Source organism: Ambystoma mexicanum, chromosome 8 (assembly GCF_040938575.1).
Source record: "Ambystoma mexicanum isolate Mex_15411 chromosome 8, UKY_AmexF1_1, whole genome shotgun sequence".
In the NCBI taxonomy this organism is placed as follows: Eukaryota; Metazoa; Chordata; class Amphibia; order Caudata; family Ambystomatidae; genus Ambystoma; species Ambystoma mexicanum.
The window spans coordinates 1467596185-1467623842 of NC_090929.1; the positions used below are offsets into that span (position 1 = coordinate 1467596185).

Here is a 27658-nt window from a genome sequence, read left to right on the forward strand (position 1 = left end):
CTCCAATCAACATCCAGCAAAAATCCCTTTTTGAGTGTCACAAAGATGACCGACGCGTTTCGGTTCATAGAACCATCTTCAGTGTATAGACTTTCACTGTTCCTATTTCACAATAATATTCATAACATGGACCCTGTAGGGTAATAGAAAAAGAAAACTATTCAGTGTAAGATCTTAGTTTTTATAGATAAAGGTGTGGCCAGTATCTTCGACCCAAACTCCCATATGGTGTCGAGAAGAGGGATTGTGGTAACCGTTCTTCTGCGTTTGTCTCTGTGCTCATAAAGCACCAACTTCTTCTCTTCCGAAGAAACTTGTATTTCCGCAGCTTTACCAAATATGGTATGAAACGATACCAAATCGTCCAGGGGTGACGAATCACCTGGGGAGTCTTTCTTCCTGGGTTTCTCGACGATATAATCATCCCATTCACTGGGCGCATCAGGCTCCTGCGTAATCTCCCCTTCCTCAGGATCCGAAAAATCCCTGAAGGGGTCCTCTTGCCAATCAGATACTGGCGATCAAGGTCTATGCGGTGATGCTGGAGAGGGGACTCTTGTCGTGAAGCACTGAGTGTTCTGCTCCTGGATCTAAGTGAAGGCTCAGGTGATCGTGCTCTTTTCTGTGGTCTACTCCTTGAAGGGGAGTGTCTGGGCGTGCTATGCTGAGGTGAAGCATCCTTCAGCGGGGTTCTTGGGTCCTTTGGCACAGAAGACCTATTCTTTTGCTCTTGGCGCCTGTTGAATTCATCAATGATTCTTTGTATCAATGCCATGAACACCGGGTTATAAGGATCAGCCATGTTCTCTGAATCCGGTTGCAAAGGAGGGCTGTTTTCCTTAGGAATGAGGAAAGGTTGCTCACCAAGCATTTCCATGTCTGAGAACTCCTCCTGTAGAATGACGTCCGGGAGTTCTGTCATCTCTTTTAAAGGGGGCAGTTGTGCTCCAACTGGCTCAGGCGTATTTGAAATTGGAGACGTTGCTCCCAAAGACTTGTGGAGACTGCTCACATTGAATGGTTTATCCGCGACATCAGCGAATGGTGTTGTGGGTTCTACTTCCTCAGAAGACACAGAATTTTTTGGAGTCATCGACGGTACTTTCCTCGACGGTGGTTTCGCGACGATGGCTTCTTCAACGGCGGTTTCGCTGACGGTGCTTTCGTGGACGAAGACTTTGAAGATGGTTGCTCCGTCGACGAGAGCTTCGTCGACGAGAGCTGTGTGGATGATGACTTCGACAACGAGGATTTGATTGTGGTCGATGAGGCTTGGAGTGTTGTCGTAGTTGATGGTGGCTTCGTCGACGGCTTGGTCGTCGGTGAGTCCCTGACCTTGCTGCGGCTCGTGGACGACAACTTCGTGGATGACTGCCCCCACCCTGGTTTTTTGAAAACGCCTCCTTAACTTTGGAGGTGGTTATTATCTTCAGGATGACGTGCCTTGTGGTGTCCCGAGTCCAAGGAAAGCATAGAAAAAGTGGCTTCCAACTTTCTTTTAGTCTTATGAGATGGAGAGGAACTCCTTTCCACTAAGAGGCCCTTCTCTTAGACCTTTGGCTTCTAGGTGTAACAGAAGTCTCCTGTGTCTGTCTTGCAGGGTTTTGGTGGAGAAAGTCCTGCAAATGTCACATTTGTTGATGTCATGTGGATATAAGCAGTAAATACAGCGGTCATGTGGATCCTTCATGTAGAACAGTTTCTTCCTGCACCTCGTGCAGTCCCTGAACAGGGAAGGCTTCTTGGCAGACTGAAGCTCAGCCATGCTGAGGAGAACTTTCACTCAACGAAATAGTGCCAAGAAAAATGCTTCTCAGAGTCCTAAGGCTCAGAATAGAAAGCCCATAAGGAGGGGGGAGGGGAAACCAGTAGAATATCTTATAAACATATAAACTACACACAAAAGGTGAAACAAATTCGAAATCTCAGAGAGCTGGAGGATTCCTTCTGTCTGATAGACTGCTGTGAAATATCTCAAGATGGCTGACTGGGGCACAGCTTAAACCCTGTCACCTCATTGGTTGGGGCCATAGAAGACCAAAGTGAGGTGGAGGGACTACACAATAGAATGGCTCATAGGCCACAATTGAGTATTTACATGCATTCTCTAGGGGAAAAGGGATGCATATTAAAAAATGTTAACCATTATCTTTTACCACCGAGGATTCCCAGTCTGACGACGGGGAGTATTCAAGCATGTGTATCTATGTAAGATCCAATGCTGGAGAAGTTCAGGATAAACCTACAGAAATGTCCTATTAACCCGAGAAAAGATCTAAGATCTCTTTTGGTCTTGGGGTTGGTGTATCTAAGACTGATTTTACCTTCTCATGTTGAGGCTGTACATTCCCATTCCGTTCAAAGAAGCCGAGATAGTTTACGGCTGACTGGGCCAATCTTCACTTAGCTGGATTAGCATTAAGGCCAGCGCTTCTGAGGACTTTCATGATGGTATACAGATAAAAGAGATGGTCTTCCTAAATCTTACTCTAAATGACGATATTGTCAATATAAGCTCCACAGAAATCGGAATAGTGTTGTAGGATTTGATCCATGAGGCGTTGAAAAGTGGCTGGCGCGCTGTGTAAACCAAAAGGAAGGACTTTGAATTGGAACAGTCCTAGAGGCATTGAAAACAGTCTTTTCCTTATCTGGCACATACACAGGAACTTGCCGGTACCCTTTGGTTAAATCTGGGGTAGAATGAAAGGTGGCTGCTCTGAGTTTATCAATTAGGTCATCAATGCGAGGGATGGGATAGGCATCTAAGTCTGAAATGGCATTAACCTGACGGAAATCTATGCAGAATCTCCAGGAGCGGTCAGGTTTAGTGACCAACACGATAGGAGAGGACCATGGGCTTGATGAAGGCTCGATATTATTGGCTTTCAACATTTTGTTGACTTCCTCAATCACTATTTTTTTACTGGCTTCTGGGAGTCTATACAGTTTTAAATGAACCACTTTACCTTTAGGTGTTCTAATATAGTGATAGGAGCCTTTTACTCTTCTTGGTTTTTCTAAGAATACTTCAGGGAATGAGTGAACTACATCTTTTGGATCTTCTTGTTGTTGGATAGATAGCTCAGGAAGAATTAAGTCAAATGTATTTATTTATTCAAATTTTTAAAGTGCTCAACAGCCCGTGGGCATCGTGGCGCTGTTACATAAGAGACATTAAGCTGGTTACAAAGGCAGGCAAATAATGATTACAAGGCAATTTGCTTTACCGGAGCATATTTGGTTACATATGCTGGCATTAGACATAAATTGTTATGGTACAGTTGAAGGTCAGGGGGGTAGAGGGCAAAGGTTAGAGGTTATGTGAAAAGTGTGGTTTTAAGGGATTTACAAAAGGAGTACAGAGAGGGTTCGGATCTGAGAGAGTTGGGGAGAGCGTTCCAGAGCTTGGGTGCTATGTGTGGGAAGCCAATGCCGCCAGCTTTGGCTCTTCTTATAGTGGGAACTTGGAGTTGGTTAGCATGGTGGCTTCCTTTAGGACGGAGTGAAGAATTCCTGGTTATGGTTTCTGATAAGTAGGGAGGTGCAGTGTGATTGATGCATTTCTGTGTGAGGATGAGTATTTTAAAATTGATTTTGAAAGTTATCTATCTCTTTGGGAACTAGACAGGCTAGTACTTGCATGGGTAGCTGCCGGGCTCTCTTTCCACTGTTTCAAGAGATCTACGTGATACAAATGGACCTTCTTTTTTTTGTCCGGTTGGGCTACTTTATAAGTACAGGTTCCCATTCGTTCCACTATCTCATAGGGTCCATGCCACTTGGAGACAAGTTTGTTTTCTGAGGTGGGTAAAAGGACCAGTACATATTTTGTCCTATGGAGAATCTTAAGTTCACCTTTTTGTCATAAGAGGATTTTTGTTGGCTCTCGGCCTTTTCCATAAGAGTACAAACTAAGTCTCAAAACAATTTCATATGTTCTCGCATTATGGTGTCAGTTTGGGAGATGGGAATGGGGGCCTCCTCTCGTTCTTCCCAGGTTTCCCACAGCATGTCCAGGACATCTCTGGGCTCTCTACCATAGAGAGGTTTGAAAGGAGAGAAACCTGTGGGAACCCGAGGGGTTTTCCTTACTATAAATAGTGCCCACGGGATCATTCGGTCCCAGTCTTTCCAATCCTTATCTACCAATTTTCGCAAAATTAGCTTGAGGGTTTTATTGAATGTTTCTACCAAGCCTTTGCTTTGGGGATGGTACACAGATGTTCACAAGGTGGTAATGTGGAGTAGCTCTGACTTCTGCCATAAGCTTACTCGTAAAATTCAAACCCTGGTCTGTTAGTATTTCTTTGGAAAGCCGAATCTGGGGAAATACGGTAGAAGGTGTTTAAGGATCTGCTGCGTGTTATTATGATATGATATGATAGGTGTTTTGTAACGAGCTTAATAACCTGAGGTTTCTAAGCGCAGACCTGAGGATCAAATCGTATTGCTCTGTGCTATCCTCCCGAAACCTTACTTCGCATTTGGAATGCTTCTGAATATCGGGTTGCATAATCCACAATTACAAGGACAAATTTATTGCCTAGTCTGGATGTCTCTAGATGTCCAATTATGTCCACACCGATTCGAGAAAAGGGGACGTCTATGATCGGCAACAGGTTCAGAGAGGCAGGTAATGGGATGTGCTTGCTGGTCTTTTGACATATTTCGCACGTCTGGATGAAAGTCTTTATATCGGTGTGGATACCTGGCGAGTAAAACTTCCCACTAATATGTGCCTGGGTTTTTGATTGCCCTAAATGCCCTCCGGTAAGATAGGAATGTGTGATCTCCAGCACAACCTTTCGGTGGCTCTTGGTTATTACCAACTGTGTTTTTACTAAACCTTCCATAGATTCTCTCTTCTATAAAGCAATCCTTGTTTTAGGAAGAAAAAGGGACATCCCTTCTCTAAGCCTTCTCCTTCTGGAATTTCTTGTAGAAAAGTTTCAGTGAGAGCTGGATCATTTCGCTGGGTGAAGGCTAGGTCAGGATAGATGGTAGGTTCTTCTCCCTTCCTTTCTTCAATGTTAAGCGGTTTATTAGCTTCCCCAAAGCCTATGTTGCCTCTTTCTGTTTTATCTGGTCCACTTTCTTTGAACTGAGGAAATAGAGCTCTTTCCAAAATTCCCTGGGCAATTTGATCTCCACGACGTACCTTAAAAGGGATCTCACCATGAATCTGTAAGAGAAACTTCACATCACCCCGTAAGTCGGGATCAATACCGCCTGCTAAGATGTCTTTCCCGAAATTCCACGCTAGGCCAGATTTATCTTATGTAGCACCACAGTGGGGGCATCAAAACCAAGTCTGTAGGAACCATTCCACTTTTCCCAGGGGGATAATAACTTCCCTACTGCTACAGATATCAAACCCTATTGATTCCTTGGTGGCGTTGGAAAGGTTAGAAGCTCTCGGACTACGTTTCTGAAATTGTAGGGGTCCCCAATTAGTTTCAATTGAGTCACATCCCGCTTCTGAAATCATAGGTAAGGAACTCATGGTGGCAAAAGTAAAGACAGACACAAGTGATCACAGTTCAACAGTGTTTATTAAACTATGTAGGTAGGTCGGAAAAAAAAACTATCTAAACCTAAATCTAAGATGGGAGCAAGCTATGACCATCAAATAATAATAAGGCAGTCCTAGTGGCGTCTAGTCAAGTAAAACGGCCTATACTAAAAAAATTGCCAATCCTTACAACTAAATACAAAAAGAGTGTTGGAAAGGTTTCATAAGAAAGAAAGACGTGTTCACAAAATAATAAATCAGGATGTGGTAGCCGGGGTCACCCTTCCCAACGTTTTTAGCACAGGACAAGGCGGGGCTCCTGAGCACAGAACACCCTCGAGCCTTCCCTAGCATGAGACCTTTAGTTCAAGTCTCAGGTATCAGGATCTTTGGTGGTTAATTCTCTTTTATACAAAAAAGGTCTCTTGCCTCTGAGGTCCTGATGTTTGCAAAATAACCAAACAAAAGGTTACTTTCTGTATGTACGTTGGGTGATGACTTTTCACCCTTGGATCCCCCTCTTCCAGATTCAGACCATTCTCGAATGTTAGCCTCCCTCTGTTGGGCTCACTATGGCTTTTTCCTAAACAATTTCACTTGTTGCATTCACACGTGTTAATATCCTTTTAGACAATTCACTGTGGACATCCCTCTGTCGGGGTCATTCTTGTCAACACAATGTTCAATGGGGCATCATGATTCATCCCGTTCTGCAGGCATCCCTCCATCGGGTTCACGTTTGCCAGCCCCACAGTGCCTTCTACTTCTGCACTTTGTGGAATTCACTTGCCTTTGTTTTTCAATTACTTCTTGGTCAAAGACTTTCAACTGTAAAGGGGGTTTTGCTATACCCCTGTATGACCACTTTGAACTTTTCCTGGCGGCTCTCCTAAGGCCTTCTGGTATCAGTAGTTTCAACAAAAGGGGAATCAACCAGAGTCTCTCGAGTGAGCACCCACGTGGTGCCAGACCCCTCTGCAGCTGGTTTTCACCTGAGATGTGAACAATTCTTTGATTTTCTCTTAATTTGTCATTCACAACTTTCATTCAACATAGTTTGGTTTCATATCGGTTCTCCTTTCGTCTCACTGGCTGTGATGAACCGCTTGACTTTTCTTGTCTTTGGAGTCAAGGATGGTACCACAGTAGCAAGCATCTCTTCCTGTCCTGGTTACCAGTGTAAGAGGGCTCTGTGTATGGTTGACAACTGCTGCAACACACACTGGCTACTGTTCGTGGTCTTATGATTCCTTTCACGTAGGCTTTGTGGGTCTGGCTCGAAAGGGCAATGTTGCTTATCTCCTTGTCGCCCCTTCAGTTCTCGCTGCCTTTCTCCTCCTCTTAAACTGCCACCCTGGAATAGCTATCTCGTTGTGCGGTCTGCCTTGCTTTTAGTGTGCTCTCGTTCTCCACCTTTTATTCCTGTGGGTAAGGGAAAGGGCCGTCAGGTGTGTACGGTTCTGGCAATTGCCTGACCCTTGTGTTGGGACATGTCAGGCAAACGGCTCAGGTGTTAGTTCACTATCTTTCATATGGTGAGAAAGTGTTTTTGCTGGGAAAGGGGTGGGGGTAGAGTTTCTGAGTATCCTATGTGGTAGGATGGGGAAAAGGTTGTATAAGAAGGGGAATACCGTGTCTCACCCGTCGGTGTCTCACTTCCACTCCCCAAGGACCCCACATCCAGGTGATCCTGCCGCACTAGTCCACCGACAGGAACTGGATCCAATAGTCAGGGAGACACCTTCAGGTTTCTCACATAGGGCAACCCCTCATAGTAATAGGGCAAGATAGGCTTTTCATTTTATTTCACTTTTATAAATAAATGTCTTTGCAACAAACATGCCACCACTGTGTCAGACCCGCACTTCTTCCCCCTTACAGAGCTTTACTCAATTGTAGGTCCCCAGCCTGGTCCACCTTTCCATAAAATGTTGCTATCACGGCAGTAGGCCGATGTCTCAGAGCATATCAAGGTCAAGATGCCCCTCAGTGCACTCATATATGGTTTATACTGGCTCTGAAAAGATTGAGCACAGGCAAACCTCCCAGGTCAAACTCACTTCTCTCTGATATTAAATCACTTGCGTGGCTGTGAGCTCCAGTCTCTGAGTATATTTGATATATAACACCCGCCTAGCCAGTTTCATTGTATTTGTCTGCGTGTGTTGAACCGCCTGTGCTTGCCGTGTGTTGGGTACTAGCCCAGGCCCTGTCATGCATCTCCGTTGGGACCTCCTGTCGGCTGAGTCGCCTCCTCGCTATCCTCTCTCATGCCGTTCTGCAGGTGCACTATCGACTCAGGCCCAGACGTGTACGCCGCCTACATCCCCACAGCCTCCTTCGGCCACTTCTCAGTGTAGACCGGGCTCGCTTAGTATAGATGCCCACTTCCCTGACGCATCAGTCGGCGTCTTGGCAAACGGGCCGCACTGCCCATTGTCGGTGATCCCATTCTCTGCTTTTCCTCCACTTTGCTCCTGTCTGGAGGGTTCTCCCTCTTCCAGACAAGCTTGCACACTTGTTTTCCCTTTTGGATCTATCTGCAAGCAAACCCTTTTTAATTACATTATGGACACGGGTGAAGGAGACGAGTAGCTAGGCAGTCATGTCATGAGTGCCCTTGGTGCGCTCTCTCAAATTGTGTACATCTTTTTATTAAAAACATTAATGCTCTAATCCAAAAATCTGCAGGCGTGTAAGTAAGCATATTGTAAACTGCACACACATCAGAAACCAACAGCACAAAATGTAAGTAAAGACATGTAAAACATGCAACAGTTCTCCGATTTTATAAATTGCTGGTGTTATTGGTGAAATGCAAGTTTTTGCATCAATTGCATATGTAATTTCATGTGCAATTTGGAAATGTTTTAAAGGCGAGCCAAGGATTTTGAGATATTAACCGACAAGCAGAAGTGTATTTAGAACTTCTAATGCTATTAAGAACTTAATATATCATGGAATTGATCATGGAAATGAGAGTGTGTGAGATTCATGAAAGCAGGTCATTTTTGTGTTTGTGTACAAGCCTCTTGTGATTGATTAACATTGCGGTGCCTGCTCCTGCATAAACCTGGAGACCTCCTTTGTCTAGAATTCACCTTTAAATTATTTATCTATATAAATATGAGTTTTGAGAACACTGCCGGTTTCTTGTCCAGAATTGTGGACAGTATCATTTGGGGTTGGGGAGGCCGTAGACCAGTGGGTCGGCGTGATGTAGGAATCCTATGTTGACTTAAAAAAATCTCACTGTCCATATACTAGATCTGGCAGACACTCTAAAGAGAAAGCCCCTAAACGGCCCTTCCTCTCAAGAGCTCTTAGGGAATTTAGGTTCCACAACCCTTTTATTCACTGGATAAATACGTTATATAGGGCACCTTTTCCGCAATCTAAGACCGGGGCAGTGCCTGCCAGACTTTTCCATTGCATAGAGGGACGAGGCAGGGATGCCCTTTACTCTGGGAGACCCGGAGACAGTCCTGCCTCACCTGCTATCAGTAATGATGGAGTATGGAACTCTCGTTGGTTATATGATTAACTGGAATAAAACGGGAATTCTACAGCTGGGACCCAGTAGCGTCCCATTGGACACGTCTTTGATGCCCACTATATAGACCACAACCTGCTTTAACTACCTGGGGATTAAGCTTAAGAAAAATGTTAACTCCATGATGAAGGACAACCTAGACAACAGATGGAAGGATATAAAGAGAGATCTGAAAGGCTGGAGCTCCCTACTTTTGCCACTGGTGGTTACAATGGCACTTTTCAAAATGGTCTCCTTGCAGCAACTATTTTACCCATTTACAATTATACCACTGGCAAACTTAGGAATTTATTCTAAAAGACTATCTGAAGCGCTGTGGAGAAAGGGCTGCGTTTTCCTGCTGTTAGGCTGCGGCGAGTAGACCTCTGAAAAGAACTTTCCTGTCTACCGGCATGACGAGGTGCGTGTGCCTTTAAGGTCTGCAGTCACCTGCCTTAAAAGGCCGCCTTGCGCGTCCTTGTGGCGCAAGCCCTGTGGAGAAAGGGCTCTGTTTTCCTGCGGTTAGGCTGTGGCGAGTGGACCTCTGAAAAGAACTTTCCTTTGTACCGGCAAGACGAGGTGCGGGTGCCTTTAAGGTCTGCAGTCACCTGACCTTTAAAGTCCGCCTTGGGCGCCTTGTGGCATAAGCTTGTGGAGAAAGGGCTGTGTTTTCCTGCTGTTAGGCTGTTTGGCGAGTGGGCGTCTGGTCGTGTGAGACCAGCGTAATTCCAATGATGACCACACTGGCCACTTCCGTACTGGGCGCAGAAAAAACGCGAGTGCCAAGAAGGCTTCAAGGGACGTGGAATTGCACAATGATCCAGCCCTCTCAAAGTAAGTTGTTTTTACTCATGTAGTTCAACAACTGAAGAGCATGACTGTATCACTCTCAATGCCATGGACATTCCCTCTAACTGCAAGTCTAGTGACTTCTTGTCAACTCAGCACAAGGGGACACTGGGTCACATAACACGACGACCCAGCACAACGATTCTAACGATTCTACCAGAGCCGCGAATGTCGTCTTACCGTGTTCGGCAGCGTTGGACGAGTCGGTCGTGCATGCTGCCGCTGGCCGTGGACTGTTGCCCTCGTCCTGTCTGGAGGCGGAGAGTTTGTGCGGGGGAGGCAGCGCTGCGGGTGAAGACAGACTTGCACAGCCGTCTCTCATCTCGTGCGAGTTGCCCTCGCTGAAGGCTGGGGCACGCCCACTGTTTGAAAAGGAGAAGGGGAGTGAAGGGGGCCTCGACCCTTGCCGACAGCCATGCCAAACATGTCAACTTCAATGTAGATGCATCAGCTTGGTCTTTGGCACCCTCGAATACACCTTTGAATACCGTTGGTGATCTGTTGTCCAACGTTGCAAGTGCTGTAAATAATCTGGAAGAGCCTGCTAGTGCAAGGTCGCTGACCTGCATCCTAGATAGGATGTTTGAAACAGTCCATAATGACGAAATATTTTGTTCGCCTCACTTGATGTCGGTAGAGCTTGCTGTCTCAGACGTGGCTGCTACTCTACCACAATTTGAGGGTGCAAGGCCGGATTTAAAAAGTGATGATCGTCGTGACTCGTTAGAGGTCGCAAATAATGTATTGCACAGTCTGATGTCAATGAATAAAGCATGTATCAGTAAATTGCAAAAAAAAGCATTGTCGCATGACCTAATACATAAAACATCTCTGAAATGTCACAATGCACAATTGACTGAACCAAATGAAGATTATATGGTCCAATGTAAGTTACAAACGAAGGAAGCCATCGGATCATGTTTTGAGTGAGGCCTCTACGCATGACCTATCATTTAACCAGTTGAATTCCCAAAAAAGGTCAACCATCTTGAAGCGTGTGGAGAAGAATGATCCTAAACAGCCTAGACAAAACCTACACTCTTCCAGTTTCACTGAATCAGATATGGCCGACTTTTCTGATTCTTCATTTATAGAGCGCCCTTTTCCCAAAATAAGGCACGGAAGGGTGCCCAGGCATAAGAGCGTGCGGAAGCGGGGAACACAGATCATTGACTCGGAGGCATAGGAGTCAGTGTCACCAACTGAGCTTCAAGCCATGATAATCTCCTCAATGGCGATTTCTTTGGCCCCTTTCATGAAACTATATGAAAATCTAAATTAATCGACCAAAGACCTTACAACATTGATGGCTCTAATGAACACTAAAGTGGGCCATTTGGAACACATATGTAGTCAGTCATCCACGAACTACAATGAGGGGATCAAAAGGCTAGATGTGTCTTACAAATCGCTGTGTGATCAAAGGAGAAACGATTCCATTGACAAAAAACTTTTTGTGGAAGTGGTGAGAGAAGCACTCTCATTATTTAAACACGAGGGTATAGGCTCAGCAGGGCTCCTGCTACGTAATGAATCTGTCTCCACTAGAACCTCAATAAAGGATCCGAACCTGCCTTTACCCGAGTGCTCTAAGCCGATGCCACAGCCCTCTCATGAAGCTCTCACTGGAGAGCACAGTGTTGTAGTAAGATCACTTCCAGAAAAAGTAACTCCAATGATAGACCAGCATTATCGACCCACTGCGCCTGTGGAACTGGGTCTATTGAGTCTGTGTTTGGGCCTCACTCAATTCCGGATACTCCATCCTTAAACACATAAGGACAATTGACCAGCATTTCCTCTGAGTGTGATGACATTGCTGATATTTCTTTCAACACTGCGTTTGAACAGGCCAGGGCCCTTAAGAGGCAAATATGTATTGATGATCAAAGACCAACGGAATCTAATACGATACCACACATAAGTACTGAGAAAGGCAATGTCCCTGTGACCCAGACAGCAGACAAGCCCAATGTATTTCCTATCTTTGGTGGTGGTCCCAGATTCCCACGACTCTGCCAGAAGTAAAATCTAAATCTGTGAAATTCACCCAAAAAATCAAAAAACTTGCCTGGCAGAAAAACTAACAAAAACATAGGGGAAAGGAAATTTTTAAGGAACATAAAAATGGTGCAAATTATGACCGATGACACCTAAAAACCTCCAATGGCTCCTCCTTTGGGCAATAAAAACATTAATCAATTGGATGCGACGAACAAAGTGGCCTCTCACCGGGACATTGATGATCTGGAATGTTCCTCCCATAACATACCGGCCGAGCTTTTAAATATGTCCACATATGATGACATTGAACATGAGGACGCAATGACAACAGCCATGCCGGCAAAATGTGTGAAACACACGCTGGAGTTTCCCATGCCTGTATCTGCATCAGAGTGCAATATAAACGTACACCTTGACGATACAGAGGTCCGCCCGACAGTGGTGGCGGACAACAACAACCGACAAATTGGGGGGGGGGGTTATCTCCGCCGATGGATGGGATGAAAAGAGCAAGAACCTGCTGCTGTGTTGAAGAACCAGCAGTTGTGGAAACAGGTTCATGTGTCCCATTAAGTCCGCCTTTCGTGACAATGTTTGAAAAAAGGCTGAAATTGTGTACCACTTCAAAAAGTGCTCCTATAGGGTGGAATAGAGCTCAACCGCCACGACACAGGTAGGAACGTGGAAGCTAACTCCTGGAATACTCACGTAGTACCCGGGGTTTCTGGGTGTGTTAACAAAAATCTGAACAAAAATCAGACAGGCGATCAAACTGAATCACGGATCAGACCTCGACCTAGCAAAGGTAATTATGCGAGAAGGGAGAGCGATAAGACGCCAGACTTTAAGTTAATGATCGAGCGTCTCGACTCAAACGACAAGTTGATCCTGAACCGTGGCAATATCATTAGGCTACTTGACTATATACCGAGCCTGCATGCTATAACATCCAATGACCTAAGGATTGTTGAGTTCCCTAATGATAAACAGAATGACAAGGTGATGCTTCATGTATCTTCGTCAATAATAGCCACTACTATTCTTGAGGCTAGCGTAGCGTTTTTTTCGCTGGGGTTTGAGGTTTATAAGTTGGAAGCGACTTATATGACTCAAACTACGCCATGCGAAAGGATTAACTCTGATACGTTAACCTGCCTGCAACAAAGTACGGTGCTACGTCTTCTGAACGAGTCGGAGATTGTTCGCCCTCAATCAGTGGATATAATGAAACCTGGAGCGTGGCTGTCTGTGAGCCTCAACTGTGATAGCTTACAGGGTGCTAGAAAGAACTTAGCAGCAAAAGCTGAGGAGGAGGAGAGCGAGCACGACGCCATTAAAGCAGATATAAGAATCACAATACATGGAGCCCAAGGCCCTGTGGACTCTCTGGACACTGGCACCAAATGTCCAACTACAATGGATCATAATGGGGATTGGTGCTGGTTAGCAGCAACGCTTAATAAGAAATCTCAACAATAATGCCAGGAAAAGATCGATTTGATTGCGTGTACAGTGGCCTCCTGAAACACGCGAGGCTTTATGCACTTGTTTAACTTGAATTGGTTGAATGGCGTGCACATTGCTTGTTTGCAGGAAACCTGGCTAAGTGTAGTCCCCATGTCAAGTGCATTTGAAGTGGCTTTGAATCCGGCAATAAAATTGGAGAAAGGGCGTCCGATGGCGGGACTGTTAATATTGGTCAGCAGGGCCTCTGGCTTTAGGATACTAAAGTCAACCAATCACACTCCATTTATTCAAGAAACCACGATTGTTGTTAGGCAGACCTCGTGTGCAGAGGTCACTGATGAAATAACAATATTGAACGTGTACTGGAACCATCAGCGGGCAGGAAAAACAGAGTTTATAGAGCAGATTTCAACAATACTAGATTGTCTGCAATAAAATAAGGAATGGGTGAATATCATGATCTGTGGGGATTTAAACATTGACTTTTTCAAGCCAGTGGTTGTGGACAAAAATATCCTAGCTAAAGAATGGATGGAAGAGATGGAAGTAAGACAACTTTAAATGCTGAATGGGAACACTTTTGGTGATATTCTGCTGGCACCAACTTGGCATCGTGCGGCTTCATCTTCAATAATCGACTACATATTTGTGTCAATGAATCTGCATCCTCGAATTAAATCCTTAAAGATTACGAGTAAAATCAGCAGTGATCACAATATGAACTACTAATATTGCAGAAGGCTCCAAACCTGAGGTGGCACCATAACATCTTGGTAGAAGCAAATAGAGTCAGATTACGTTTGGAGGAGCATGAAGTCGCCCAATTGTCAAACAACTACTGTCATAGTAGTACGTTAATGGAATACGACCAGTCATTGCTGCAATTTAAAATAAAGAACGTTGGGCTGAAAAACTCTAATTTTGTTTGCAAACACTGGTTCAATTTGGAGATTCAAAAACACAAACGTCTGATGAGACGCACAATCCGCTATGCTCAATCCTTGGAATTAGAGGCACAAAAGCTGGAAATTAAAACCGTGAAACAGTACAAAAACTGGCTAAAGTTCCATTAGCATATGACGATACAAAAAGACGCTGAGTAATGTTAACATCATTAAAGAATAAAAACACACAGGACTTTTGGGGCCTCATCAACAATATGTAGACACCACAAAAAGCACTTCAGGCGTTTTTGGGGCCCGAAGTAGTGTGGATTTCCCACTTCGAGGCACTATACAAAGGAAGCAAGAAGGCAGTTAGCGTGAGCACTCTGATTTTCTCACCGCGGTCACTTACCTTTGCTAAAGACGACATTGTGGCAATAATCATGAAGGCCAAAAATTCGAGAGCTCCCGGCCCGGATGGCCTCACAAATTATACCATCAAACAGCATCCCGAGATATGGGCTGAGATTTGTGTGGCTTTATTCGATAGAATAAACAAGCTAGGTCGGTCTCCAAAATCATGGAAGTCAGCAATCATTGTGCCGATATTTAAAAAAGGCGACAAAACAAGTCCTAAAAACTATAGGCCGGTTGCATTGTTAGACGTGTTAGATAAAATCTACGCAACAATGCTACAGCAAAAACTGGTTGAGTGGGCTGTAAAAGCCACGCATGTAGATGCACGACAATTTGTCAAACAGGTGGGCTGTTCTTTAAATCTACTGCTATGCAACATGATCAAAATGGAGGCTCTGAAATCAAATACAACAGTATATTTGGCGTTCATCGATTTTTCGAATGCCTTCAATACTGTCGATCGGGATCTTTTGTGGTCTAAAATGCGAACATGGGGTTGTCCCGAAGATCTAACATCGGCAGTTTGAGAGCTTCATACTGAGACTTCCATCATGATCCAATTAGATCAAACTGGGACTTTGTCGGCCGCAATTAAAACATACAATGGTGTAAAACAACAATGCCCCCTTGCTGCCGCTATATTTAGGTTTTTTATATCTGACATAGGAATTTCTATAGATGCAGTAAACTCTTTTCCACCAAAAGTAAATAATTTGCATTTAAGTTGGCTTCTATACACCGACGATTTAATTCTATGGACGTAACACCAATCGGATTGCAAAGGAAACTTGATGCCATTCAGCGCTAAGTAATCGAGAACCGGCTCACAATTAACACAAAAAAATGTGAGATTCTTGTACTCAAGAACTTGAAAGGTGGTGCCTCTAAAAGCGCAAAAAAGATAAGATGGTCGCTAGGTGGAGACACAATGCTTATATCACAAAGCGTAAAATATCTAGGAATGGTCATAAACTCCTGTATTAACAATGGCCCATGGATTGCAGACACAAAAAGGAAATGTACGCAACTAGCAAGTGAAGCGTTAATCATGAAGAAGACATTTGGAAAATGTTCGCTTAAACTGCTGTTGTTGTTTTATCAACAAAAAGTTATTCCAGTCTTGATATATGGGGCCGAAAATGCGTTGGGGTGCTCCCGTATGTATGGTCCTCAATGGAAAATCAATTCTGGACGAAAGTACTGGGATTACCAAAGGGGACAATGATGTCATGCATAAGATACAAATTGTCTCTCATATCACTTCATGCTAGAATTTGCTGGAACTTATCTTTGTTTCGTAAAACTCGTGCTCAAGAACACATTCCACAATTTGAAATTCTTCATAGTGCATCATCCTCTAAGCAGAACTTTGTGTCTATGTGGATTCACAGATGCAAATATTTGCTGACGGAATTTGATATTAATATCAAAATGCTCCATGAAAACCTAAATGCAGCAAAATAGAAAATCTGGCGCCTTGACTGGGAGCCAACATGCTCACAAAGAGCAATGGCTAAATCGATGATAGACGTGCCTGCTGAAGCACAAGCTTTTAACACTGCACAACGTTACATCACTTTGTTTCCAGATCCCAATGCAGGAAGACGCTTCATGTTATTTCGCACGAACTTGTTTAAAACTAAGGAGCCACTTCGAACTTGGAGGTGTAACAAAAAACTAAACCCAAGGTGCAGATTCTGTATAAAGGAAATTGAAACACTTAAGCACTTGGTGTTATTCTGCGCCTATTTTCGAACTGAAAGAACATTTCATTTGAGCCCCTGGAGCGTAAATCCCCCGCCTCTTGTGCGGATGAATGGTGGGGACACATGTTTAATGGAACAGACTTGAAATTGTTATTTCCTTTGACAAATTTTTTTAGCAATAATCGAACATCAGTTGAGCTTGGACTCTTGTTAAAGGCATCTGAATGTAAATGAAAGTCCCCTGCGGAAAGTTTTGATGTGGACATGATATGAGAAAAAAGATCAACGGAGCGTGATGTGTGTTTTGTTTGTTTGTTTGTAAATCATTTTAAAGGTTCGTATAAACCAATAAAATTAAAAGATAAAACAAAAGAAGCCTTACATGCTTTTCATGGCAAGGGTCAGAGCCAGAATTAAAATATCTGATCCAGACATTAAGCTATATTACTCAGCCTTTCGTCTGGCATAATTGGCAAGGTCAAACATTCAAGAGGAGAAACAGCCAACATGGGCACACTATGAAAGTTCTCTGCTCAAACCCTTTATGACCAGCACATTTTTGATTCAAAATCACCCCCTTTCAAAACCCAATACGATATTAACTCATATTGCTCATATCATTTTCAGTTCCTTATAGCAGGCAGATTCTCAATCTTTCTTTCACTCTACTCAGCATTCAGGAATGCTCAAATCTTGCATCAGCTCTGTTCAGCTTTGCTTTTCAATTCATTCAGTATTCAAAAGTACTTACTCTTATATACGCCAGCCAACCCGGCGTTCCCCCTTTTGGTTTTACTCACAGGTTGGTCCTACGACTATTCTGCTAGGTCCTCCACCACCACAGGGTTTCTCCTTACCGTGCTCTAGTTCGCTCTTTCTCCAAGCAGATTCTTGCCACTCCTCTCACCCACGTTGCTCCACCTGCAGCTCTGTATTATGACTGCTTCGCTCGGTCGGGCCGGTCTCCATTTAGCGACCTGTTACCGGCTTCCAGCATTCTCCCACCTCGCTTCCTGCTGCATAAACCCTGCAATCGTGAAAGGGTCCTGAGCGCTCCTCTTGCCATACCGCTGATCTGGAGTGGTCTGCCTACACATAGCAATTTGTTTCACTGCCTCCAGAGCCGACTCCATTTCTAAATGGATGTCGGTTTTTAAAACTCCTGCCATCCCAACTAGTCCAGGAAAACTAGGCCACTCAACATTAGAATGGTAGTTCTGCTTTACTCATGCTGTCCTCCTCCTCGTCCCAGTACACAGCTGAGGCTGATATGGACCTCTATTACAAAAATGAGGCTATGTGTTTTTATTACCAAAATGAGTCAGCTATGTTTTTGTTATTATCAAAATGAGAATGTGTCTTCCTAGTTAATCTCTCTCGTCCCAGTGTTAAGCTGGTGTTTCCGGGTGACAGTTTGGGGGCGGGGGAAGAACAGGGAAAGAGTTGACAATAGCCTACAAATGCTTAAAAAATAGAGGGTTCATCACAAAAAGGAAATGGGGGGGAAACTGTGTCTCACCTAGAGACATCCTCTCCCCACTTCCCAAGTCTCCTCCACGCAGGTGATCCTCCCTCGCATATCCACCCCCAGGGTCGGGATCCAAATGTGATTGCCTTTCCCTGGCCAACTGAGAGTAGGATACAGGGGGAAAAGAGGTGAGGACAACCTCAGGTTGCTCACAGAGGTATCCCATAAACCCTTTATGTAAAGATATGCATGTATGTTCTAGATGGTGACTGGTTTGAATCTCCTTGCACTGCAGGAGCCGAGATTATGGAAAACAGTGTTACAGATCATATCCTCTGTGCTTTCCACCCCAGTGGATGACACCAAATGTTTCCCCAACATCCTAATTATCGTTAGGCTCTAACCAGATTATCCTAATCGACATGAAAAATTGAGGCTTCTGGTTCATGCAAATGCAAGTTTGCAAGTTAGATTATTATGAGACATTGGAAAGACAAGGGTAGAAAACGCTTTGTTTAGTGGTCGGACCTCATGGTACAAGTTGCTGCCTTTGAATGCATACTGTTAAAGGGCATGGGGGCCTAAACGGCATTGCTAACACTTTGGGGCTCTTTTGTACAACTGTTGAAGTTGAGACTCATACTGAATGTAATGATTACTTTGCTTCTGTTTCCTGGATTTCTTTGTTCTCGGCTTGATATGTTTCGCTTGACTGCTAATTTAGACATTATTTCATTAAAGTCAGATACAGTTACCAGATCTTACACATTTACTTTTTGGAAAATATTTGAAACCTTTAATAAAAGATATTCCGTAAAAAAAATAATGGATTGCAGCCGATTGAGAACTTCTACAATAGGGGTTTAGCATTGCAAGTCAATTCATGCCCTGTTTTTGTAAATAATCATGTGCTGATGCCTAAATAGGGGAAATCCCACAGAAACAATATATTTTCATGAAATCAGTGTGGATAATCCACACACATGTTGGAATTTGACCTCAAACCTATAAACTGTAATTTCTTTAAGAGCAATTCAATCAATTTCCATACTCTATCTGGCGGATAAATATAACATGCAATGTTTACCTGTGCAAATGTGAGATATCCTGTAAAGCTCTTTATCTAGAGATATACGTGTATGTGCTAGATGGTGAGTGGTTTGAATCTTCTTGCACTGCAGGATCATTGAGGAAATCCCAGATGAGGATAGTATCATCATGTGAGCTGCTCACAATTTGGAACTCATCAAACTGAAGACGGAAGACTCTACCCGAGTGTTCCTGTGAAGAGAAAAACATTCAGTTTAAATTTTATGTTATTTGACTTATTTAACTTGATTGAAAGAGATGGTTAAACAATGTTTTAATCCCCCAAAAAGCGGAAGGTTACTCACCATAGAAACTTTAATATCTTAGTTCTTGGCTGCTCAACATTAACACGTAGAAATATTTAAATGCGAAAGCAAACACAATATTTTTGGCTTTTACAGTTTTCCAATGCATTTTCTAATAATGGTCATCAATTTGTCTTTACCCCAAAAAGGACAAGCCCAAAGAACATGCAAGCTGAAAGGCCGGTCATCACATACATTATTACATGAGCTTTAGTCTCTACTCTATCATAAAGTGCTGCCGTCCGGGGTGGGTTTGGCAGGTAACAGCCTGTTAGACCAACCTATGATGGGTCTGAGTAGAGCTAGGGTATCTGTGAGCACTTTGTGCCATTACTAGCGCAGCCCTCCCCAGAACGCAGGGCTTAATGCTATAAGCACCCGGTTCATTGGGAAATAAATTGATGTTCTTTTGATCCATGGGTACACAGGGTGGTGCACCCATCCATCGAATGAAAGATCAGCCCGACGTAAGATGGCCACCATGGCGACCTGAGAGGGGCTCGGGAAAAGGGGCAGTGTGGGACTGGCATGCAGGCAAGTCGTAGTGGGGTGGGGCAGGGGGAGTGTCCCGGCTTGCGGGAAAGTGGAGAGAGACAGGAACCGAGAGCCCGGCATGCGGGGTTGTAGCAATCAGCTGTCCTGGACTCAGGTTTAAAGAGGGGGGTTCAGCCTGACACACCAGGACGTGGATTGATGGGCTTAACACGTTGGTTGTGAGAAAAAGAAAAAAAAAACACTTTTTTGTTGTTTTAAAAAAATATATATATTTTACATTTTTATTGTAATTTTTATAATACAAAAGAAGAAGAAGCCAACAACACCTCATCAAGGGAATGAATAGAAAACAAAGCCACAGCTCCCAGCTTTCCCCAAACTCCATCCTCCCCCAACTAGCCCCCTTTGTATGGGCAACAAAAAGCTCCTGACCCATAAGAACTTAACAAGACTCCATGTGCGGTACTGAACACAGTCTTCCTCTCCCCTGCCGATTTCCTGTCTGATACTGCACTGGTCACCTGTCTACCCTCTGATTTCGGTCCCAGGTCCCTGCCCGCACTGCCTCCCGACAACCCTTGTACTTGGGTCTGTATCTATAAACCTACAGTCCCCTTACCTGCACTTTTGGACACCTGCTGTCTGCACTTACCTTTGTACCTGCTGGTCGCACTTCTTGTTATTGTTTTGATCCCATGTACAGCACTGCCCCCCCCTCCCTTTTCCCCTGGCACTTTTCTTCCCTCCCCCATCCCCTGTGCAATCTCAATGTCACTTGGCCTAGTAAGATTGTGTCTCTGTCCTCCCTCTGTTCTCCCTTTCTTGCCCCGTCGCGCCTTGAAACACTTGTGTATAGGCACGTTACAGATGCCATATCATATCAAATCAAGAAAATCAATGACGAAAAGAGAGGGCACTTGGCACAACAATAACATAACCCGGGCAAAACTGCCCAAACCAGGGCAATAGATCACATCCTTACTAGGGAGGGCCAAACCGCTCCCATCTCCAGACTCTGCGACCAAGCTGCCGTAACCCCATTCCTAACAGCACAGTACTACAGGGGAACTCCATTCCGTCTCCATTTCCACCCTATGTCCGTGAATGGCTGCAGTAATCCTTTCCATCACATAAATAATCGAAGCTGTAGTAATCCACTCCATTTTCCCAGGTAGCAATACTCTCTTCCAGTGCATATCTAAGCATGCCCCAGCCGCTAACAGCAAGCAGTGTGTCAAATGATACAGACCCCGATATTCCCCTTCAATTTTCTCCAGGCCAAAACAACACAAGTAACAGGGTCCGTTCTCTAGAAACTCCCTTGTTTGCCTTTATCCACCTAAGCACTTAATCCCAATAAACCTGCACCCTATCCTATCCTCACCACATGTGCCAATAATCCACCCTCGCAACACACTCATGCCAGCCGAGTGGACTCACCCCCGGGAATATCTTGGAAAGACGCATCGGGTCATACTGCCACTGATGCAACAATTTAATAGCGTGGAGCTTATACCGACAAGCAACTAAGACTTAAATGCACAGTTTGCGCCATAATGCCCCCTCCAATTCCAAGCCCAAATCCCTTTCCCATTTAATCCTAAAGTTATCTGTGCTCACCCTACCTGCCTGTATCAGGACACCATACAACAGAGAAATCAAACCCTTCATCTCCATATGAGAATCAAGGACTTTCTCCGTCAGATTGAGCTCCCGTTGCACATATGTCTTCCAAGCTTTGGCCGTAATCACCCCCTCCAATTGCAGATATGAGAACACAGACAGGGTCCTGAATCCCAGTGCCTCTTCTAGTTTTTTATAGGGATAAACTGCCCGTTCCGCCATAACTGTCCCACCCTCGCCAGGCCTGCCTCAAACCAAATATGAAACCTTTCCAAATTTGGAATGTGGTGCTTCCTTTATTTTTACATTTTAATATTTGTACCACACACCAGAGGCCTAAAGGCATACGAGTGCTACTTGATGTTAGGTGGTCAGACAACCGAACAACTAGACAGACATACACCAGAGGGCCCACAGGCCGCCCGTAAAAGAACTTCAATTTTGATCTCAACAAAAATGTTGATCATCAAATGTAATACAAATATGATGTGATATGGCATTTATAATGCGCCTATACACAAGTGTTTCAAGGCGCGCCGAGGCAAGGGAGGGGAACAGAGGGAAGACAGACAGTGATCCTACTAGGCCAGGTGACATTGAGATCGCACAAGTGCAGGGGGAAGCGGAAAGGTGCAGGGGGAAAGGGGAGGGGCCAGTGCAGGATATAGGAAACAGTAAATATATGAATAAAATAAATAATAAATAAAAGTGCGGCCAGCAGGTGACAAGTGCAAGGGTAAGTGCAGACATCAGGTTTCAAGTACTAAAGGGGCTGCAGGGATATAGAAACTGACCCGGAGTGCAAGGGTTCCCAGGGGGGCAATGCAGGTGTGCAACTGGCAGGGAGGGGCCCTGGGCCAGAGATCAGAGGGTGACCACGTAACTAGTGCAGTTTCAGATATAGCCAATCAGCAGGTGAGAGGAGGAGAGAAAGCAGAAGCAAAGAGGAAGGTTTTGAGGTGCTTTCAGAACAGAAGATGGTTCTCCTCGAGTTTCAGATGGGCAGGGTGAGCCCAGCAGAAGAAAGAGATCTACCACCAACTCGCTGCTTAGAGAAGGGGCTGATCCTGAGGGAGTTGGAGGCGGAAGAGCAAAGAGCTTGAGAAGAAAGACATTTAGGAAGAGAGAGTTGAATGTATAGAGGCCGCAGACCCCAGAAGGCCTTGTGGACAATGCAGAGGGTTTTGAACTTAATCCTCGCTGTCCCTCAGAGTCCTGTTTTGGATGAGTTGCAGAGGGCAGAGAGTAGAGGCAGGCAGATTTAGAAAGAGGCTTTTGCAGTAGTCCAGCTTAAAGAGAACCAGAGCTCTAGAGACATTGAGCTTCTGGGGGAAGAAGAGGAAGGGAATAATACCTCTGAGGAGGTGCAGCTGGTAGTGTGACTTCTTAGAGATGTCAGAGATGTAAGGAGAGAAGTAGAGTGTGGAATCGAAGATGACCCCGAGATTTTTAGCCTCACAGGTGGGAGCAGGAAGAGGGCCAAGAGAGGCCGGCCAGAGAGTGACAGGAAAGGAGGGAGCAGGTGTGCCGATGAGGAGAATCTCGATCCTACTGGCATTAAGGCAGAGATCATTGGCTGCGCACCACTCCTGGATGGCTGACAGGCAGTCAGAGATGAGAGAAGGCGAAGAGGTGGCAGAAGGGAGCCTGAAAATGAGCTGAGTGTCATCCGCATAGCACTGAAAGTTGGGGCAGAGAGCAGCAATGCGGTGGGCAAGAAGTGCCAGGTATTGGTTGAAAAGCCAGGGAGAGAGGTTAGACCCCTGGGGAACACCAGAGGTACAGACAGAAATAGAGGAGAGGAAGGACCCAAGTTGGGGGTCAGCCAAGCCAGGGCCTGATCGGTGATACCCAGGTTATCACGGAGACCGTTGAGTAGGATGGCATGTTTGACTGTGTCAAAGGCAGAAGAGAGATCAAGTAATTATAAGTTACTCCCCGTAGTCACTAACGTACTTTCAGACCTTAGTCCCCTTTCCTCCATACTGCATAGGCGTCCCTTCCAAGGGACAGGAGACGGAACCTTTTTCACCCGAAAAAACCTTCTTCCCATTTAAATTTAGAGGCGCGCGGTGGTGTAGCCCCGGGAGCATGTGCTGCCCTGACTCCGCCCTCCGACGCCACACCTACGTCCCCATTGACGCGTCGACAATAGATTTAACATTGCCTAATGACACCAGTATTATTGGGGGGGGGATAGTGGGACGTGTAGAGGAAGGGGACTAAGGACTAGTCAATACAGAGAGTAATTTATAATTACTCTTACATCCCGTCCCCTTTCTTCCATAGTGCATGGGCGATTAGAACTGAATGTAGCCCCAGGGTGAAGAGGAGAGCCTCTTTAAGCAAATAGGTTCCTGGGAACCGCCTGTCCGAAAGCCGCATCACATCTATAGCCGGCACCCAAACGCTTGCAGAAAGCCGAGGGAGTGGCCCATGTGGCCGCCCTGCTTATGACTTGCCAAGGGACATGGCGCTGGAATGTGATGGCCGTTGCCTTGGCCCTGACTGCGTGGGCGTGCATGTTGGCCAGAAGCAGCTTGTGCTGGCCCTCGTAAGCTTCTTTGATGGCCGAGACCATCCATCGGGATATGGAGCTCTTGGAGGCCTGATAGCCTGGTCTTGATCCTCCAAAAGTGACAAACTGGGCGTCCAATTTGCGGAAGCCCTTGGTCCTGTCCAAGGAGAATTTCAGGGCACGCCTGACATCTAGGCAGTACAGCACACTCTGTGCTTCGTCCTTAGGATCGGCAAAGAAAGTAGGAAGGACTAGTTCCTCATTCAAGTGGAAAGCAGACGGCGCCTTGGGCATAAATGCTGGGTGTGTCCACAGGACTACTTTGTCCCTGTGAAAGGTAGTATATGGTTCTGAGGTGACCAGTGCCTGGATTTCGCTGACTCTACGAGCCGAGGTGAGGCCTACTAGTAAGGCTGTCCCTTGCGAGCCCCGTCAAATGTTTCTTGACGAAAGAATTGGAGAAGGAGAAGGAGAAGATCCCCTCCTCCGAGTTCCTGTAAGCCCCGATGGCTGCGAGGTATGTACCGCAGGTGTCCACCTGCACACCAGAGTGGGCGAGGTGCGCCGAGAAGAAGAGCACATCTTTCAAAGTACATGCTAGGGGGTCGAATCCTTGGAGTCTGCCCAGTGGCAGAACCTGGTCCATTTACTTTTATACTGGACCCGGCTAGCCTTGCTCCTTGCGCCCTGTATGATTTTCATATTAGCCTGGGAGAGGCTGAGGTGCCGCAGCATTACCTGCTCAAGCACCACACTGTGAGGGCTAGTTTCTGAGGAGCGGTGTGGATGACCCTGCCCCCCTGCTACCCCAGAAAATGTGCTGGGCCCGTCGGGAGGTGAATCGGAGACATCTCCGAAAGGCTGAGCAGCTCCGAAAACTAAGTTCTGGCCGGCCAGCATGGAGCTATTAGATTGATGTTGAGCTGGCGAGACTCCTTGATCTTGCAAATCACTGTGTGAATCAGCGGAGTGGGCGACAAGGCGTAAGCAGTCATGCCGTTCCACTGAATCCGAAATGCGTCGCCCAGGGAGCCGGGGCCCTGTCCCTGCCAGGAGGCGAACTGAGGGCACTTCTTGTTGTGCCAGGTGGCAAAAGATCCACCTGGGGATGACCTCACCTGTTGAAGATCTCCTGAATAACGAGGTTGTTTAGCTGCCACTCGTAATCTTCCGCTCCCAACCTGCTGAGCTTGTCCGCCTCCAGGTTGGATTCCCCCTGGAGGTGGTCTGCCATGAGGTAGATGTCGTTTTCCAGGGCCCACTCCCACAGTCTGCACGGAGGAGGGTATCAGGTGCCTCCCTGCTTGTTGACGTAGTACATGCTGGTCGAGTTGTCTGTCTGGATATCAACAATGTCTCCGCTATAAAAGCTGGCGTAACCATCTTGAATTTTTGTAGAGGTAAGGAGAGGTTGAGGGTGGAAAGGACCAGCACAACTCTCAGGCCCGCCTGGTTCTTCTTCTGAATGGCGAAATAATCCTGGAGTAAAAGTCCAAGCCTCGCTGGGAGGCTGGAACTTCCTCCACTGCCTGGCTCTCTGCAAGCAACCGGATGTCCCAACTTGAGGGAGTGGAGGGGAGGGTGGAGAGGCTGGGATGGGTAGGCGGTACCCCATGGATACTACAGAGAGGATATAGGGGTCTGCGAAATTCTGGTGCCAGAAATGTGCATGGAGAGCAAGTCTGCCCCCCACTGGAGACACGTAGACCTGGAGGGGCGTGTCATGCCTTCTTTCCCTCGAAGGCTGTCGAGGAGTAGGGGGGCTGGAAAAAGCCCTTACTTCCCCCCACTTTTGTTGCTTGTGCCGATTTTGAGACGGCTTGCGGTCAGGCTGCCTGGATCTCTGTTCCTAGAACCCTCCGTACGTACGCCCCCTGTCGGAGCGCTGCTGTGACTTGGGGTGTGGTCTTTGTTAAGATGGATAAAGACTTGGCTGTTTGTGAGCTGTTTTTCTTTTTGTCCAGCTCTTTGTCCGTGGTGGAGTGGAAGAGGGCCCCCCTCTCGAAAGGCAGATCTAATATGCGTTCCTGGACGTCCAGGCTGTCCTTTTCATGTCCGTGGTGATAGAGATGGCATGGTCAGAGGTGTCAATATGGGCCACAGTGGATTCCATTAGGTCCTGTGCCACCAGCTTGGCCTCAGCCAGTCCCGCCTCGAACGTGATTGGCTCTGCGTAGGGAGTTCCGGGATGAAGTCTGCAATTTCCCACCATAACCTTTGGTTAGCGGCCGCCAGCATGGCATTGGCATTGGCCTGATAAAGATGTAAGGATGTGTGGAATATAGCTTCTTCCTGTACGCCTCCAAGATCTTCTCCTCCTTGCCTAATAGCGTCACCGCGGAGGAGGCTAAGGCCGACTGAGGCTTGGAGTATAGTGGATGCTGCAGCGATCACCGAGGAGTGTGGCTGAGGATGGGCCGATAGCAAGAGTGTATCCCCCTCCATCTGTCTGTACTTGAGGTCCAGGCGTTGATTAACCGGCTGGACAGAGTGGGGCTTCTGCCATCCCTTTTTGGCCAGGGGTCTGCAGTGGATTTCCTGTTTTGGCAGAGGGGCATCGTGTGAGGACGTCAGCCAGAATCCCCTCTGCCAGCTGCTCAACCTCGGGTTGGGGTAGGCCCAGGTACTCCCGCAGCCCTGCAAGACATTCGTGGAAGGCCCTGGCTGAGGATGGCATGTCAGGATCCTCCTCCTCATCCATATCCTGTGGGTCAGGAGGATCCTGTGTAGATGGAGGAGTAGCAGAAGCCGGAAGCTGGGGTACGGTGACCAGAGCTGGAGGGTGAGGCTGGTACGGAACCGCCTGAGGAATCGGCTGGAGAGCCGGAACCAGAGGCTGCGCCGGGGCCCGGGGTGCCGGAGGAGCAGCCTGTGGTGCCGGTAGCATCGTAGGGAGCATGTCCCTGATGGCGTCTCTGAGGATAACCCCCATCCGAGATGACTTCATGAGCCTGAGTAACCTCTCGAAGAACCCTTCTTCACAGGCCGGAGAGGTGGTAGGGGATACCGACGGGGTAGCGGGAGGCTGCTGGAGCCGCTGAATACCTGCCCGTGAGGACGCAGTGGGAACCTGCCCTGCGCAAATGAAGGTTAGGCTGTAGGCCACGTACTTGGTTGAAGCCAGTCCCACCTTTACACTCGTTCTTCGCCAAACTCCTGGAATGGAGTCGGACGGGTGCCGATGTCTGGCGCGGTAGGCCATTTTGTCGAGCTGCCTGCCAAGTGCCTGCATCATGTCGCTCGGCTCGCTGGGCCCAGCCTCCTCCAAGACTCTTGAGTGTGGATCGCGAGGCCTACCCTGCTCCTCGGGCCTAGGCCTAGTAGGTGAGACACCTGCGGCCCGTGGGCCGGTAAAGCTGCATTTAGGCATCCCCTCTACAGTATTGCCGGTACTAGGGTGTGGCCCCTCGGATATAATGCCGGTAAAAGGGTGGAGATCCTCGCGTGGAGACCCGTCCAAAGAACCTTCCAGTCCCTCAGCACTGTCCGAATTCCTCTGCTAGTAGGCCGGTAGCTGGAGCAGCCTCAGTGCGCGTGCTGGCACAAGGACCGGAGCGGTCCCTCACACGTGGACGAGTCCTTGGGAAGGAACCTGAGCGGTACCTCACTCGCGGGCGAGTCCTTGGGAAGGAGTCTCCCTTGCGGGGTACAATGGAAAATAGAGGCCCTACCTTGGGCCTGGCTCGATGTTTCACAAAGCTCTTGAGGTCCTCTGGAGGCGACTTCTGGAAGAGCTCCCTCCACCTGGCTAGTCTGTTCTTCAGCGATTTCGATGACAGGGAGTTG

The 27658-nt window shown here is 46.5% G+C and overlaps 1 protein-coding gene across 2 annotated transcripts in view; it reads right to left on the bottom strand.

Annotated features, from left to right (window-relative positions):
- BTRC (beta-transducin repeat containing E3 ubiquitin protein ligase) overlaps nt 1–27658 on the bottom strand; it is a 2926431-nt gene that overhangs the window by 122148 nt on the left and 2776625 nt on the right. For both annotated transcript variants that reach the window (XM_069611642.1, XM_069611641.1), the window contains one exon: nt 18930–19123. In XM_069611642.1, the coding sequence (XP_069467743.1) occupies nt 18962–19123 (162 nt within the window). In that variant the 3' untranslated portion in view covers nt 18930–18961. The remainder of the gene's footprint in view (nt 1–18929; nt 19124–27658) is intronic.